The following is a 15,545-nucleotide window of genomic DNA, read 5'->3' as shown; positions in this document are numbered from 1 at the left end:
GCTTTTTAATCATTTTGACAGAGCAAAGGGTGGACACAGGTGTGAGATGATTTTTTTTAATACTGTTAAAAGCAAAGCTGTTAAAAGCAAATCTGTTAACATTCATACATGATAGATTGTTGGCTGCTATTACTTATTATTATGTGTATACTTTGGCGCCGGGTTGTCTGGCAGGCCGTCCAAGCATGTCTGTTTTAGTACTAGTGTTTGTTCTGTGTCTGTTTTGCTCAGTGACAAGGACCATAGACTCTCTGTTAGTATACAACCGACCCGAGCTGCTTAAGATCAAGGAAAATGTGGGCTTTTTTGCGAAGTTTGGCCAGGGTGGACACACCCCCCCTCCCCCCCTTCTATCGGATGTACCTGCACACCTACTGCGGGCCGGGCCCTCGTTACCCCGAAGACGCAGACGCCGAGGCACACGCAGTGGCCGGCTGGTTAGGGTGAAAGAGTGGCTAGCGTGGTCTCCTGAGCTGGCTCAGCACCCTTTTCCCCCGGAATATGGACCTTGTTTTCACCGCCTGGCCTCCCGACGTCCCCTTGCCATGGTCGGCACCTGGCTGGTACCTGTTGCTGACCCGACTCAAGATCTGCATATCCTGCGCCCCCAGTGGTCTCGCCTCTCCCCCCCTGATGGAGTGAACCACCGCAACCTTCGGTCGCTGGGTCGTGAAACTCACGCGACTGTTGCCCCGGTTCCAACTAAAGGCTTGCTGATAAATGCGAGATCGATCGCAAACAAAACTTTCATCATCCAGGACTTCTTCACGTCACATGCTGCTTTTTATCTATTCGTGTAATATTATATTTTATTATAATGTTATGTTCATTGTGAAGCACTTTGGCAAACCCTCTGTTTTTAAACTGTGCTATATAAATAAAGTGGATTGGATTGGATTGGATTTGTCTATCAAAAACACCTTACTTGACCTCATTTGATATTGTCGATCTTCCTTTTATTGGTGACCTTCTTTATATTATGACCTTGTTTTATATTGTTGTCATTATTTCATAGTGTTTTTAATATCAGGGAGGAGCATAGCACTAATGCTGTATTGTTTGCATTGCAATAAAACAACCATTAAGATGTCCTATATCGTATCTCCTTGGTATGTTCTTTAAGTTCTCTTTGAGATACCTATGCGCAGTCAAAAGTGTCCTTGAAAAAAGGCATAAGAACTATATTTTAATCAGGATAAATCAGGTAAGACTCAGACGACGCTGCCCCTTTCCCTTGAATTCATCTTGTTTTTTGGACACTGGATGGTAGAAGTATATTTCTAAACAGTATTGCATGAGTATCAAACGCGTATTATCCCACCATGTCTGAGTGCATTTTCCTTACTATCATTCCTATGTGCTCTGTGATACGGTAAAGAAGTATATCCTCTTGAAATATAGCAGCCTTTTTTGATCGCTAAAGGCATCACGATGTGCCCTAGAACACCCCTGCCGTTTCAGCGTTATCACAGTGGTAAACAACATGAAGGACAAAAGCCCCCGTGGGGTGGTTGTAGAGGTGCAGCTGGAGGGAGGGGGCGGTGGCATGCTGACCATCAGCACTTCACAAAGCCTCAGAGAATAGCAGGCGCTGCTGGGGGATTCTGCGGATGGTGCTAGAACAACTGATGCTTGAAAAGGGAAAGCCCTCTGTGTATCTATCTATGTGTGTGCGTGTGTGTTGATAGTTTGTTTTGATTTTGGTGGCTGTGTGTGATCCGGTTTGGGGGCTTATGGAGACAAAGAGGCTGTCGGTTCTGTCCTTTCACCCCAAGGAAGTGGTGTTAGTGTAATGAAGGCTCTTCTTACAATAACTTCCAATGTAGCTTCCTGAAATCAGCAGTCATATCATGACGCTCTCTTAAAGACATTACATTACATTACATTTAGCTGACGCTTTTATCCAAAGCGACTTACAAGTGCATTCGACCAGGAAGACACAACCTTGAAGAAAACAGAATCATATAAGTACATCAGGTTTCATAGAGCCAAACATTTCAAGTGCTACTCAACTGGCTTTAGATAAGCCAGTCCTTTATTAGTATATAAGTGCTTTGTTAATAATTCTATCGCTCAATAACCTATGCTGCTCGTTTTCAGGTTCATATTTCTGTTTGGTGTCTCTACTGTGACATGTCTCCATGCTTTAATGTTCAAAAAGCTCTTTATTTTTCTCATACTGCCTGTGCTGCAGCACCTCTTATCACCCTCTGTCTGAAACCAGAGCCCAGTCTGCTCTGATTGGTGAGCTGGCCAGCTCTGTTGTGATTGGTCAACCACTTAGAAATGTCCCGCCCCTTAGAACATTTCCATGGAAATAAACCAGTAAGGCAAGTATAACCTGAGCCTCACTGGAAGTTATTGTCTTTTTTTACTCCACGCCTCACCTCTGGATTTTTTGAGTGTCAAGTGTTTTTTAAGTGAAAATATACCTTTCATAACACAGTGCAAAGCCTCACTTTAGCTTTAGTGTACGCGCTTTATTCCCATCCCTCATATAATGTCTCTCCTTACTTTCAAAGAGAAGAAAACATGTAATATTATCCACCTATTGTCTGTAGCACAAATGAGATTTTGTTCGGTTGCTTGATGGGGGTTTGTCAAGGAAGAAGACAGTAAGAAGTATAAGGGGAAGAAGAGACAGTGTAATCAGCTAATAAAGTTATCAAATTGACAGAAACGGTAACAAGGACTGAGAGCTGTTTTTTGTTTTATACTCTCTATGTGTATTCTCTTAAAAAGGAACCATTATGCTATCTACACTAGAAAATGAAATATGCCCTGCCGGACATACACAAGGACATATTTTTAACACATGAAAGCAGGATTGGTTTGGAAAAAAGTGTGGTTAGTTGTCACCTCAGGCGTTAGCTGCACAGAGGCGTTGTTCGGTGTAAAAAGCAATGGTCTGTATTGTTTGTGTTTTTTAGAATAGGACGTCTCTGCCTGCTTTTCCTTTCCCACCATCTGTTTAGTTTAAGGGGGTTTAGCTCCCTTTGAATCAACTACGAGTACAATTACAAGGGTGTTATTTTTGAAAGTGTAGACGTCAGCACTCTCAAATGTCACTGGTGAAGTGGCAGTTACAGAGGCTTCACATTCAGGCTTTCCCTCCTTCTGTTTGTGGGGACTCACAGCTCCTTATTTAGTTACCTGGATCCTGGAGACACTCACACTTGATGAAATCCATTTAGTTAAGTGTAGTGTGGGTAGTATGTTATGATGCATGTGCTCATTTATCTACCCAAAGGAGTGAAATCGCAGCCTGGAAACTAAATAGAGTCTTTTGACTTCATCTGATGTGACTGCAGATGACTGTGTTTTATAATTTGCTCCCTGCCTCCCTTTGCCTCCCCCCTCATCTGTTCAGTCGGGCTGCCATGCTTCAGTGTCTCTCCGTTTGACTGAAGGCTGCGTAGTGACCAACTTAGCTCCTAGCTTCAGGGTTTGCAACTGAGAGGCAGGAAGAATGTTGCGTTTGTGTCAGCAGGCTTCACGTCATACTATGTTGTTGAGGATTGTTGCCTCTGGTTATATTTTGAGCATGCAATATATTCAAAGTCCTATCTCATCTCTATTCAAGATATAGGGGCTGTAAGTAATTATTGAACCCTGAGAGCAGGACACACTGAAAAGAGTCAAGGGAAACCTATAAAAGTTAACAGCATTTAATTACACAAAAGATGCGGTGGTGTACAAATGAAATTGCAAGCGGAGGCTCTCTGCCGATGTGTCCGGTCAGCCGAGGTCAGGGAGAAGAAGCATGAAGAAGAGGTCGATTCTTGGCTTGCTCTTCCTGTTGTCATCTGAGGTCTTCTCCTATTGGCCGGCCTCGTCGGGGGGCGGGTCCAATGCAATTCCTGCCTTTTTCTGTTGCTAAATTACATCATTCTGGTGTCTGTGGTTATTTAAACATTCCCTAATAAACATGATTTCAGCGTCAATAAAAGAGTGTTAAACCCAGTGTGTTTAGGGTACAACATCACGTAATTTCACCTTCAATTCACGGTTTTGAAAACGTAGCATTTCGCCACATGCTAATGCTAACCGGAAATGACGAAATGTACTAGCGGAAAACCGGAAGTTTGATTGATTGATTGATTGAAAAGTTTATTAACAGCTTGTATATTGGGTACAGTACAGTACAGCTCAAAACATACAATTGTTAAGGGGATGCAGACCAGAGAAAGACTTTCGTCTTGTTTACATCAGGGTCCCCCATTTCCAATTCATCATGTCATTTAAGACATATAAGACATATTTGACATACAGATGGCTTAAGTCATGTGTGAATCTTCGGTTTTTAGATTAAATACAGTGTATTTCATTCAAATTACGCCATATCAACATTGATTTTAATTTCTAACAGGGCCACTTTTATTTATTAGAAATGTCCTTAACGTTTAAATGTATAAAGCAGCTGTGCACATGAGATAGAAACCATTCAAAATGAACAGATACATTTATTAACATTGTGGATAAGTCCATTATGTCTTGGTAGTTACAGTGAGCTACTGCCAGATAATGTTTAACAAGATATAGTCCCTAAATACAGCCATTTAGTTTCAATAGTCCATTAAAATCTTCAGTACACATGCACATGCACAAAGCAAATGAGGTTATAGATTGAGGTTAGAACATATAAGTCAATATATGGTGAAATGCGTAGATTAATTCAGAGGTATGGCTGCTGAATGACCTTAACTCTGAATTACATTTTCATAAGCGCTTATATAATGGCTGTGTGGTGCAGTTTAATAGCTTTCTGTATAGTAGTGGGTCAGTTTGACTCATCCTTTAATGAAGACTCCAAGGGTATCATTGCAAACTCTCAATGTTAATGTTGATTTTGGAGATTGTGTAAGGATAAGAGTTTGACTGTTTGTGGGCAGATAGTGGTGACTGCCATTATCATCCATTAAAATGTCAGTTTTACACATCCAATCCAACCAACACCTTCCTTACCTATCAAAATGCAATCTGTCATAATAATTAAGTAAGTTTTGTTTTTTTCCAAGTGGTCCAGCTGTTCCACGGGGTAAAATGTCCCTGGTTAAGTTGAGGCTTGATTTACGGCACAAAATCAGTGCGTCAACAATTGGAGAGAATAGCCCCTTTTTTCCGTGATAACGGTCAGTAACTATTCCTAACTACAAAAGAGTAAAATTGTAGTGTCGTTGCAGCAACTATCCCCAGAAGCAAATGATGGTGGGCGATTGATTAAAATAGGAAAATGTGGAATACATTTATTTTGACAAAATCAAATGTTCTTTGTTGCAAGGCTTGGAACACGGAAACACTAGAGGAGTTGTCTGTTTTCACTTTAAGGAGTGATGGGATAAAACAAAATGAAAGGGTGATGTAGAGGAAGGAAGACAGGAAGTGAAAAAAACAAAGAGACAACGATAAAGCGACTCTTTGACCTCTATGTCAGAGAAGAGAGGAAAGGAGGAGGATAAGAAATGACCTGCCCACAAGCCATCACACACACAATAATTATTAACTACTTAAAGATTAACTTAATATGTGTGTTTCTTCCCGTGATCCGTTGGTCAATATAGCCTCTAGAGCAGTGGTTCCCAAACGTTTTCAGTCGGGCCCCCCTTGGGTAATTGGAAATATTTTCGGGCCCCCCCAACCCGGTTCCCATCTATATTGGTAGGATTAATTGTTGTAAAAACATAAAATGTTCTCTGCTAATAATAATAAGATACAAAGATCCAACTATAATTTTATATTTTATTATGGATTACACATGAACAAAAGTGCTTGTAATAGATACTGTGAATTAATTTGGCCTAATTAAAACTAGTAGGCCTTCTTCCCTGAGTAGTAGATTTTTAAATTCAAATTTATTTAAAGAAAATATATGAATGAACACTTAACTACTATTTCTACTGCAGATTGCAAACGATCACATCACTTTACCATTCCATAAATTGGCCTACTACAACCAAATTGAACAAATTAATGGTATATTTATTGTTAAATATATACAAAAACCTAAGAGAAATGGTCGCTGCTCTCTGCTACAATGGGAATAGGTGTATTCCTCAAAATATCTTGTTTCTAGGTTGTTGTTTTTGTATTTACTAATCAATGATTTTAACCACACTGCTTAGCCGTCTATCAATAGTGATTGACCCAAAACATATGACTACAATTCTTTTCTCAAATAATTGTAGTTATTGGTCGGACACTCCTTCAAAAGGAGACCAGGAAAGCAACTAATGCAGCCATTCATTTTGTACATGCCTCCTATCAAACTCTTCCCTAAGGCTACAGCATTTTCTTAAATGTCCTCTTCATTTTACCCTTATGTTCATTCCATTCCTCAATTTCCATCGGCCATCACCCCTTCTCTTTTTGTCACCCATTACCTTTTAGACAAAAAGTCCTATGAATGTGAATGGGCTTCAGGGAGAACATGGCCAGAGGTCCAGCATAGCTTAATGCACCGCTGTGGGGGAGGTCATTTCTTCTGCAGCAGCATGGAGCAAAGCTGACACATTGTCATTAGTGTAATTAATCTGAAGATGGGCTATTACATTTGCATGATATCAAATTGCCTTTTTTCCACAATGAGATTAGTAGATTTAGCATGCCTGGCCTGCATTTAACGCATTCAGCAGACAACATTGTGTTGCTCTCTCTCTCTGTGTGGACTTCCCTCTCGATTAACTAGTGAGAGCGATATCCAATAGGATGTGTCCGCGTAATTAGCCGTGTCCCGGGGATGTATTAGCTCACACTCAGCTAGATCAAGTCTGACACACTACTTCCTGTGTGTGTGTTCATTATAATCTCCCTATGGCCTATGTCATCAGACACGCTACATTCCTCTCCAGCAGAGTGGAGACGTCACAGTGACTCCTATAGTTTTACCTTTAAATGAAGACTCCAAGCCCACCGTGTTCTGACTGTGTAACCACACGTGTTTGTGGGTTTATAATAAACGTGCACAGATGCATGTGCTCGTCATGAATAATGGAGACTTCAGGATGGACTGAGCATTTACCTGACAGCAGCACACTGCTCCACCTCCAAATCCATGAGTTACTGTCTCTCTCTCTGGCTACTGTGATTCAGCCAGGCCTTGCACTCAGTGACCTATCTCTGCATTCAAAGCTTTTGTTGAGTTTTTTTTTTAATGAAGCCTAAATGTCTGCTGTCTTATTTTTGTCATCAACCTCCAAAAATTGGCGATTTTCTTTCTTTTGTTATAGTTATATACATCTAATCGATGTTGCTGTTGGACATCCACGTTGAAATATGTGCCAACATACTGTATATGGATTGAAACAGAATATTTCGGCAGATTAGGTACAAATATATCTTTTTTTTATGTATCAAGTCCCCGACCAGACCTAAATATGGAGTGTGGACTTCTACTTGGAGAGGTCCCAGTTCACCTCCTGCCCTGCTGTGGTGCCCTTGAGCAAGGCACCGGACACCCCCCTTCCCCCCTCACTCCCATTGCTCCCCGGGCGCTGTACAATAGCTGCCCACTGCTCCTAGTGCTAGACTCCTGGTACTAGGATGGGTTAAAAGCAGAGAACACATGTCACTGTGTGTTCTGTGTGCTCTGCATGTGTGACCATTAAAGAGGGTTTCATCTCTCCCAATTCTATTCTTTAGGATTATTTTCTCTTTGAAATGTATCTGACTTTTTTACCGTAGCTACTGCAAGTGTTCTCATGTGTTGTGTTGGAGTTACAGGAAAATGGCCTCTGCTTTTTTCACATCATAACCTAACAACCTTCCCTATGACGTCAGCAACCTTTGTTGTTTGCTTCAGGCAATACAAAAAAATAAGCTTTTCAATCCAGTGCCTATACTTATAATTGCATAATAAGGCTTATTTTGTTACTGTAGAAATACTAGGCTTGAACAGAAATAATTGATATGCAAAAATGTTGATTTAGAATTTGAATGTCATCGTTATGAGCATAGCTTTCGAAAGCCTCAAACTACTTGGTAGAGTCCAACCAGCTCGTGCAATGGTAATAAACGACCTACAACCATTTATTAATGTACCCTATTGTCTAGAAGACCGAGACATTCATCAAACATATTAAATGCATAGCAGTATCTTGATGCCATTGGTGCAGTGATATATCACCAATTTGCTAATAAATTAATGCCGGCTAATCCACATGTGACAAAGGCTCACTTACTGCAAGACAGAGCACATGCAAGGGGAAAACAAACACACACACACACACACACACACACACACTCACAGAATCCCATTAACGCCAACATGGTTCTTTGTGTTTGTGACGGCAGTACGTTGCAATCTGCGTTTCTTTTTAACGAACCACGTAAGAGAAGCTAGCGCTGGCGGGCCTGCACTCATGTGTAACTCCATCTGTATGACGCACTGACAAAAGTTGCTTTCACTAATGTGGCGTTTGTGCATGCATGTGCCAAGCTGTGTTCAGCTGTATCTCCGCGGCAGAGTTGTGATTGTTCCGGCCGAGCGCACTCACATGCCATATGTTTACAGGCAAACACGCGGCCTCTCAGTGATGCTCATGGGATGTTCTAGTAAGAAGTGCAATGCAATGTGGATGCTGCAATTACTAAAAACTCCATACAACTGACAAATTCTACGAGTTAGGGTCTTATTTTTAGAATAGAGACTGAAGTGCAGGATGGTTATGACCTTGGCAGGATGACTTTTGATCCATGACTTACATGCCCTGGTTGGTTGTTTAGCTTTAAGAATGTCAATAAACTTGCAGAAAAGTAACCTTTCCATTATGATTTGGTGATATTCATCGTGCCCTACTCATTTTCAGGTCCATATTAGTATGTAGTGTCTCTAATGTGACATGTTTCCATTCTTTAATGTTCAACAGTTCTTTATTTTTCTCATACTGCCTGTGCTGCAGCACCTCTTTTCACCCTCTGTCTGAAACCAGAGCCCAGTCTGCTCTGATTGGTTTGCTGGCCGACTCTGTTATGATTGGTCAACCGCTTGTGTGTCCGAAATGTCCTGCCCCTTAGCTTACCACGTACAACGAGCTGGAGTGCTAGCCAATAGCAGCGCTAGTATTACATAGTGATGTTATATGTCACAGAAGTGAACAAAGGAAAGGGAAAACATAATAGGAGTCTTGTCTACACTTTAATTGATCAATTCAAGTGATCACGTTGCCTAAACTAAATTCAACACTAACATTAAACTGTCCCCGGTGGTAATTGTTATATATACTTGTTCCTCTCTGTAGTGTGGATCCAGACTCTCCGTTGACGGCCTTGATTGAGTCGTTGAATCTGGACAAAAGGTTTTCATCCTGACAGCCAACCATGGACAGGAACAGGAAGTGGGTGCCGGGTTTCGGAGCAGTGCTATTGACACTCTTGAGTCACATGACCTCGGCGCTGGAAGTGCCTCTTGATCGTAAGCATTGTTCTTATGGATATCCCTTTTACTAGGATTACCATAATAGTACATTTTGGAGAAAACGTTTTGAATCAACTATTGCATTATCATTAAAGCTTTGAGCTCTTGAAAACTGTTATTTCAATTCTATCTAACTCTTCGTATTGGGTAACAATGTCATAATGCAGCAGTTTTTTAATTGTGTTTCCGCTTTGTATGTTTCGGCATGGACTCACATTTCCAGCTTTAAATTATGAAATGACATTTTTAAGAATTCCGTTTCCCTATGTCTTCAACTACTTTTCTTGCATTACTTGTACCTGCCCGATGAAGCCGTAAAAGTATTCACGACAAAAGAGGGAAATCTCTCCCAAGCTTCAGGCAGGCTCAACAAAATGCTTAAAAATACTTGAACGTGCGACTTTATCACCTGAACCTGTGCTCTACTCCTTTCCAAAACTAACACCTTTCCTCAATATTCTATCACTGTGGTACGGCCTGTCATGGTGGACAAAAAGCTAAAGTACTGGAAGGATGTAAGTTGCCTCGAACACTGCTGTGACTTCCTAGAGTTTTTTTGCACTAAAAACTTGCTTTGGTGTGTTCTAGCAATGTTAGATGTGCATGCAGTTATCTCAACAGTGTTTCAGTGTGAAGTGACTTGCTTGTTTTTGGAGTGATGCTTGTCTTATGTCAGTTCATGGACTGGTAAGTTGCTATCAGAACAGATAGCTGTTTGCAGACGGTGTTAAAATATGATTGTGTGACGCTTGCTGCATGCATTTTTTGGATTCTATAACCCCACCCCCAGTGTCATGCATTTCCCTGTATGTGTATGAAGTTTACTTCCTTTCATGTTCCTCCAGTGCCCCAACCCCCCACTATAACGCTACAGTCCCCGAAGGATTACATCTTTGATCCGCGGGAGAACATTGTCATCCACTGTGAGGCCAAAGGGAAGCCTCATCCCAGGTGAGACAAACGCGCCTCTTCACTTCTCAATGTAACAGAGTACATGTATAGACAAATCCAAGTCAATAACATGTATTTATTTTTTAAATAACGGCATAATTCAGGGACAAAAGCTTGTGAAATGATGTCATGCCAAAGAATCAACCTGAGAGTTTCAGCAATTAAGAGCCATCTGTTTCCATTCCGTTTTATGTGTGAAATTAAAGATTTATTTTGAGGGCATCTCTTGAGCATTGGGGAAATACTGTATGAATCGCCATAGCGACAGTTGTCATGGACACCACTTCAAAAACATCTGTCGGGGTAATTTAGACGATTTCAAGTTTTTCAATCCCCCAAACTCCCTGCTTCGTAATTTCCTCTCTTTTGTGTTTCCTCGTGGCTTCTGGCCTAGAAAATCAAGTGCTAATTATCTTCCTTGTTGATCCTAGCTTCTCATGGACAAGAAATGGGACCCACTTTGATGAAGAGAAAGACCCCAAAGTCCTGATGAAGCCCGGCTCAGGAACTCTGGTCATCGACATCAGCGGGGAGAAGGCCGAGGCCTACGAGGGAACGTACCAGTGCACGGCACACAACGAGCACGGCACCGCGGTGTCCAACAGCATCGTCATCAGGCAGTCCAGTAAGAACTCTGGTTGTGTGTCTGGATTAGGGTAGGGTTGTACAACTGTTGCATCGACCAACGAAGAACCAATTATCCTGAGAGTTTTTGGGTAGTAAGGCTGCTCAATATATTCAGTGTTTATCATCATCTCAATGTCAGCTTTTGCAATAAACACGTTGTTAAAGACAGCAGAATTGCACATTAAGGGATTATTGGTTAGTAGAAAAAGAGTATGACATTTCCTTTATTGGTAGCTTGTGTTTTCACTACAATTTTTTTGTTTGTGTGATGAAAGAATGTTGTAAAAAATATCCAATTACATTTTGGAACGGAATAAAAACACGGAGTTAACAAACAATACATACAAGTTCTGGTTTCTGTAAAAAAGGAAAATACTCTAAAGCAGTGTTTCTCAAACTTGTTCATACCAAGGAGCACTTAACCAATAAAAAAACACTCGCGGACCACCTAACTCCACAAATATCCAAAATCACATCGTTTTTCTAGAACAGATTACAAATCGCCTGAAAATTGTACAATCAAGTGGCAACATGTGTGATGAAGGTGTTGCGCTGGGCTATATCATGCAATCGAAAGTGAAACTTAAGCTCGCTCCATTGCGGAGATATTCCCGGGAGAGTGCGGAAAACTCAAATTAATTAATTTATTTCAAATGTGAAATGTTACCAATATACTCACGGACCACCAGTGGTACGCAGACCACACTTTGAGAAGCACTGCTCTAAAGGCTTGCGCTCCAACATCATCAATATGATACATTTTTTATATGTTTTTTTGAGCTGTTAATCACAAGCTTTTTTTTCCATTTTTCCGAAATGTCTGGAATTAAACTTTGTTCCTTATATATCTAGCTTCCGAGCAAATCGCGCCACTTTTACATCTATGTATTCATGTGATCCACACTGTTTGAGAATCTATGGGAAGCCTCCAGTGCCTTTTGTTTGATGTTTGTGTGACTCGCAGGGTCCCCCTTGTGGTCGAAGGAGAGGAATGAGGCCATCGTGGTGCAGATGGGGGTCTCCCTGGTGCTGCAGTGCCGACCCCCTGCTGGGCTGCCCCCTCCGGTCATCTTCTGGATGGATAACAGTGAGTCATTTGCATTTATACATATATGAACACATGCTACATGGAGGGAGAATTCCCAGACCCTATAGAATACACAAACAAAGGATTGCAGACTGCAAATTCAGCATTTAGTCACTATAGCATATGGCGACCCGAGAATAGATGAAAAATAAAGCTTTCACTGACCTTATGAAATAGCAAATATGTTTTGGTTGTAAAACAACATTTAAAAAAGGTGCTTACATATTGTTCTTTATTCCGTGTTTAACCTTTGTCTCCCCGTCCTTCAGACTTCCAGAGGCTCCAACTGGATAAGCGTGTGTCCCAGGCTCTGAATGGAGACTTGTACTTCTCCAACGTTCTCCCAGAAGACACCAGGAGCGACTACATCTGCTACGCACGCTTCCCTCACACACAAACCATCCAGCAGAAGCAGCCCATCTCCGTCACCGTGCTGGACAGTAAGTCAAGACACTGATTTCACTGCAAAATTAAAACAAAAATGTAATATTTGCACATTTAAGCTTTCTGATTGTGTATTTTCATTCTTATTTTCTAATTATTGCAAAAAATGTCCCCTTGATGGCACATTTAAATGCATTTTTTTTCACATTTTCTGATCAACAGAATTTATAATTACTATTGTTTTAAATCCATGAGTCCCTGCAAAACTGCATTAGCTTCAGTTTTGCTGTTTTTCCCTAAGCTTTATAAAGTGCTTCTAGTGGTATAACAATGTCTTTATTGTAGTGCTATACCCATAATTTGTCAACAATTTCTCATCACTCTTCCCACAATGCACTTTGCACAAGCTAATGCATTAGCTAATGCATTGGTGAATTGTAAAATAACCCATTTCCTGTTTTCTTTCCTAGCTTTGCATGCTTATGCTTTTCTGTTATATTACAGTGGAAACAATGAATGAGACTGTGGCTGCTTTATACAATGTCACTGATTTCTATAGTGGTGAGTGCTGCTGGTTTATTCCCATTCAGCCCCCTCACGTGACCCCAGCCCTGCTTTTACCTCACCGTACCCAACACACACTCACCTTCAACTCTATTAACAAACTCTTCCTCTCATCTCTCATCTCTCTCCTGACAGTTTTTGTGTAGTAAGGCTGCTCAATATATTGAGTGTTTATCATCATCGCAATGTCAGCTTTTGCAATAAACACGTTGTTAAAGACAGCAGAATTGCCGATTACGGTATTTTTTAGTTAGTTAAAAGAGAGTATGACGTTTTTTGTATTAGTAGCTTTTGTGTTCACTTCAATGTTTAATTTGTGTGATGAAAGAATGTTGTAAAAAATATCCTTTACTGTATTTTAGCAGTACTAAAAGCAACAGAGAGGGAGAACTCAGTACACTGTACTAAGACATCCATAACTAATAGTTGTAGAGGAAACTTCTGTGTAGCTATGCTGTGGGAGTCACCGACTCAGGAAGGAGACACGGTAGGAGCAGTAGCTTTGATGTCAAACACTGGTGGTTTATTTGGAGTTAACGGCCGGAGGATTCACATCACAAGTCCAAGAGTCAGAGGTTCTGACTTCACGGTAGAGTTGCCACGTCAATTCTGGAGAGCCTCTCTCTTGCCAGCCCATCTAACTGGTTTCGCAGAGAGTAAACAACATATTTGAGAAGATAGCCTAAACAGTGTGGGAACACTGAGCTACTTGCGTCGGACACTTATGACCTCGAAGATTTCACCTTGGAGTCCACAAATACAGAGAAGGAAATGTCCCAGTGTACCCACAACACAGACCATCTGTGACCCAGTATTGACCGGTCACAGAATGGGAACAATAACATTATTGGCTAAGCAGCCTGTGTCCTTAAAGAAGGTAAACAGACATCAAGGTTTGTCCTGTATGTCACATCTTGGCGTCTATGACAATTATTTCCATAACAATAGTTACCTGTTCCTTATAAGGATACAAAAAGGCTGAGATGTAAGAAAAAATACATAATTTAATTTCCTTAGTTCTTGCTGATTACAATTATTAACTAAAATAAAAGCTCTGAAACTGTGGATTTTTACAAATAAAGCCAATTTGGCTCTAGCTTATTTGCCAATAATTCTCTTATCATTTAATTATGGTAATAATATAAATGTCCATGTATTTGAATATTTATTGACATATTGCATCCTAACTCAAATCTGTTTATATTTACATGGCACATGCATGGTCATAAACGTGATCACATAATTTCCTCAAATAGTGCAGCCTTATTGTGATTATTGCGGGTCTGATGATGAAGATGTTGGTGAATATAAAAAAAACTTGCCTTTAGGGTTAGTATCCGCAATCTCAAAAGCCCAGGATGTTGTAAGCCACATTCAAAGCATGTATAACATTAAATATCAACTAACTGCATCTCCCCAGGTATCATAAACACACTCTGGACTGATCTGCATCAAGAAAGCCCTCAATTGTTATCCAAGATGGCGACATGTGAAGCATGATATTATTATTATTATTATTATTATTATAACATGACATTGCTCTTTGTCCACATCCTGAAGTGGAAGGGGATCATTATCTGTATTATCTGACCTTTCCAGCTGAGGAAATGTATATCGTTCCATTAGGAATGTATGTGAGGCTTGGAAGTGGGTTGATTTTAGCCAAGATAAGGCCCCATGTTGCCATAGCAACAAACCGACAGCTACCCCTCTCAGGGAGATACCCCCATGCTTTCTGATTCTGAGGATGCTGCTTATATAGAATATGATAAGGCTCTACTGAAAAAAAAACATGTTGGGTCATCTCATTTATTATCCTATTCACTTTGACATCCACTTTTCCTTCATGAGAATAAAAATGGCCCTCTGAGCCTGTGGTTTCATCCATGGTTACCATTTGTTGTTGTGTATCAGAGTGGTTCTGATGTGGTTGTGTGTCCTCGTGTCTTCAGACAGCCCAGAGGGGGAGCGCCGCCCCGGGTTCATGACGCCTTTTGGTGCCACCAGCACCAAGATGGTTCTGAGAGGAGAGACTCTGGAGCTGGAGTGCATTGCTGACGGCCTGTAAGTAGGAATCTATAAATAACATGGAGACAGAAACAGTTTTACAACAATGACAAAACTAAATGTATATGACAGCACAGAATGTAGAAATAGCAGAACAACAAACATCCTGTATGTCCTCTGTGACAGGCCCTCTCCAGAGATGTCCTGGCAGAAGGACGGAGGAGAGCTGCCCAGCACCAGGACGTCCTTCTATAACTTTAAGAGAACCCTCAAGGTTTCTGAGGTGAATGAAGCTGACGGGGGAGATTACCGCTGCACTGCCACAAACAACCTGGGCACTGCTTACCACATCATTAAAGTCACCGTCAAAGGTAAGCAGCTTCACCTGGTTGTTCATTCGTTTCAATCGGTGCATCAAGTAGATATTTTCGCTACATAAGAATTTAAGGTCAATTGAAAAGCTGTTTGACAACAAATATTTGTATAAACACTTTTGGTATCTTGGATTCTTAG

The 15,545-nt window shown here is 40.9% G+C and overlaps 1 protein-coding gene across 1 annotated transcript in view; it reads left to right on the top strand.

Annotated features, from left to right (window-relative positions):
* The window catches only part of nrcama (neuronal cell adhesion molecule a), a 62,853-nt gene that overhangs the window by 27,342 nt on the left and 19,966 nt on the right, over positions 1-15,545 (top strand). Inside the window, 8 exon segments of the mRNA XM_034234255.1 lie at positions 9,237-9,409; positions 9,910-9,927; positions 10,258-10,363; positions 10,795-10,988; positions 11,955-12,077; positions 12,347-12,517; positions 14,978-15,089; positions 15,219-15,403. Coding sequence (XP_034090146.1) covers positions 9,316-9,409; positions 9,910-9,927; positions 10,258-10,363; positions 10,795-10,988; positions 11,955-12,077; positions 12,347-12,517; positions 14,978-15,089; positions 15,219-15,403 — 1,003 coding nt within the window. The 5' untranslated portion in view covers positions 9,237-9,315.

This window comes from Gymnodraco acuticeps, unplaced genomic scaffold, assembly GCF_902827175.1.
Source record: "Gymnodraco acuticeps unplaced genomic scaffold, fGymAcu1.1, whole genome shotgun sequence".
Classification (NCBI taxonomy): Eukaryota; Metazoa; Chordata; class Actinopteri; order Perciformes; family Bathydraconidae; genus Gymnodraco; species Gymnodraco acuticeps.
Note: the sequence above shows the minus strand (reverse complement) of the source record. Positions and strands in the feature narration are given on the sequence as shown.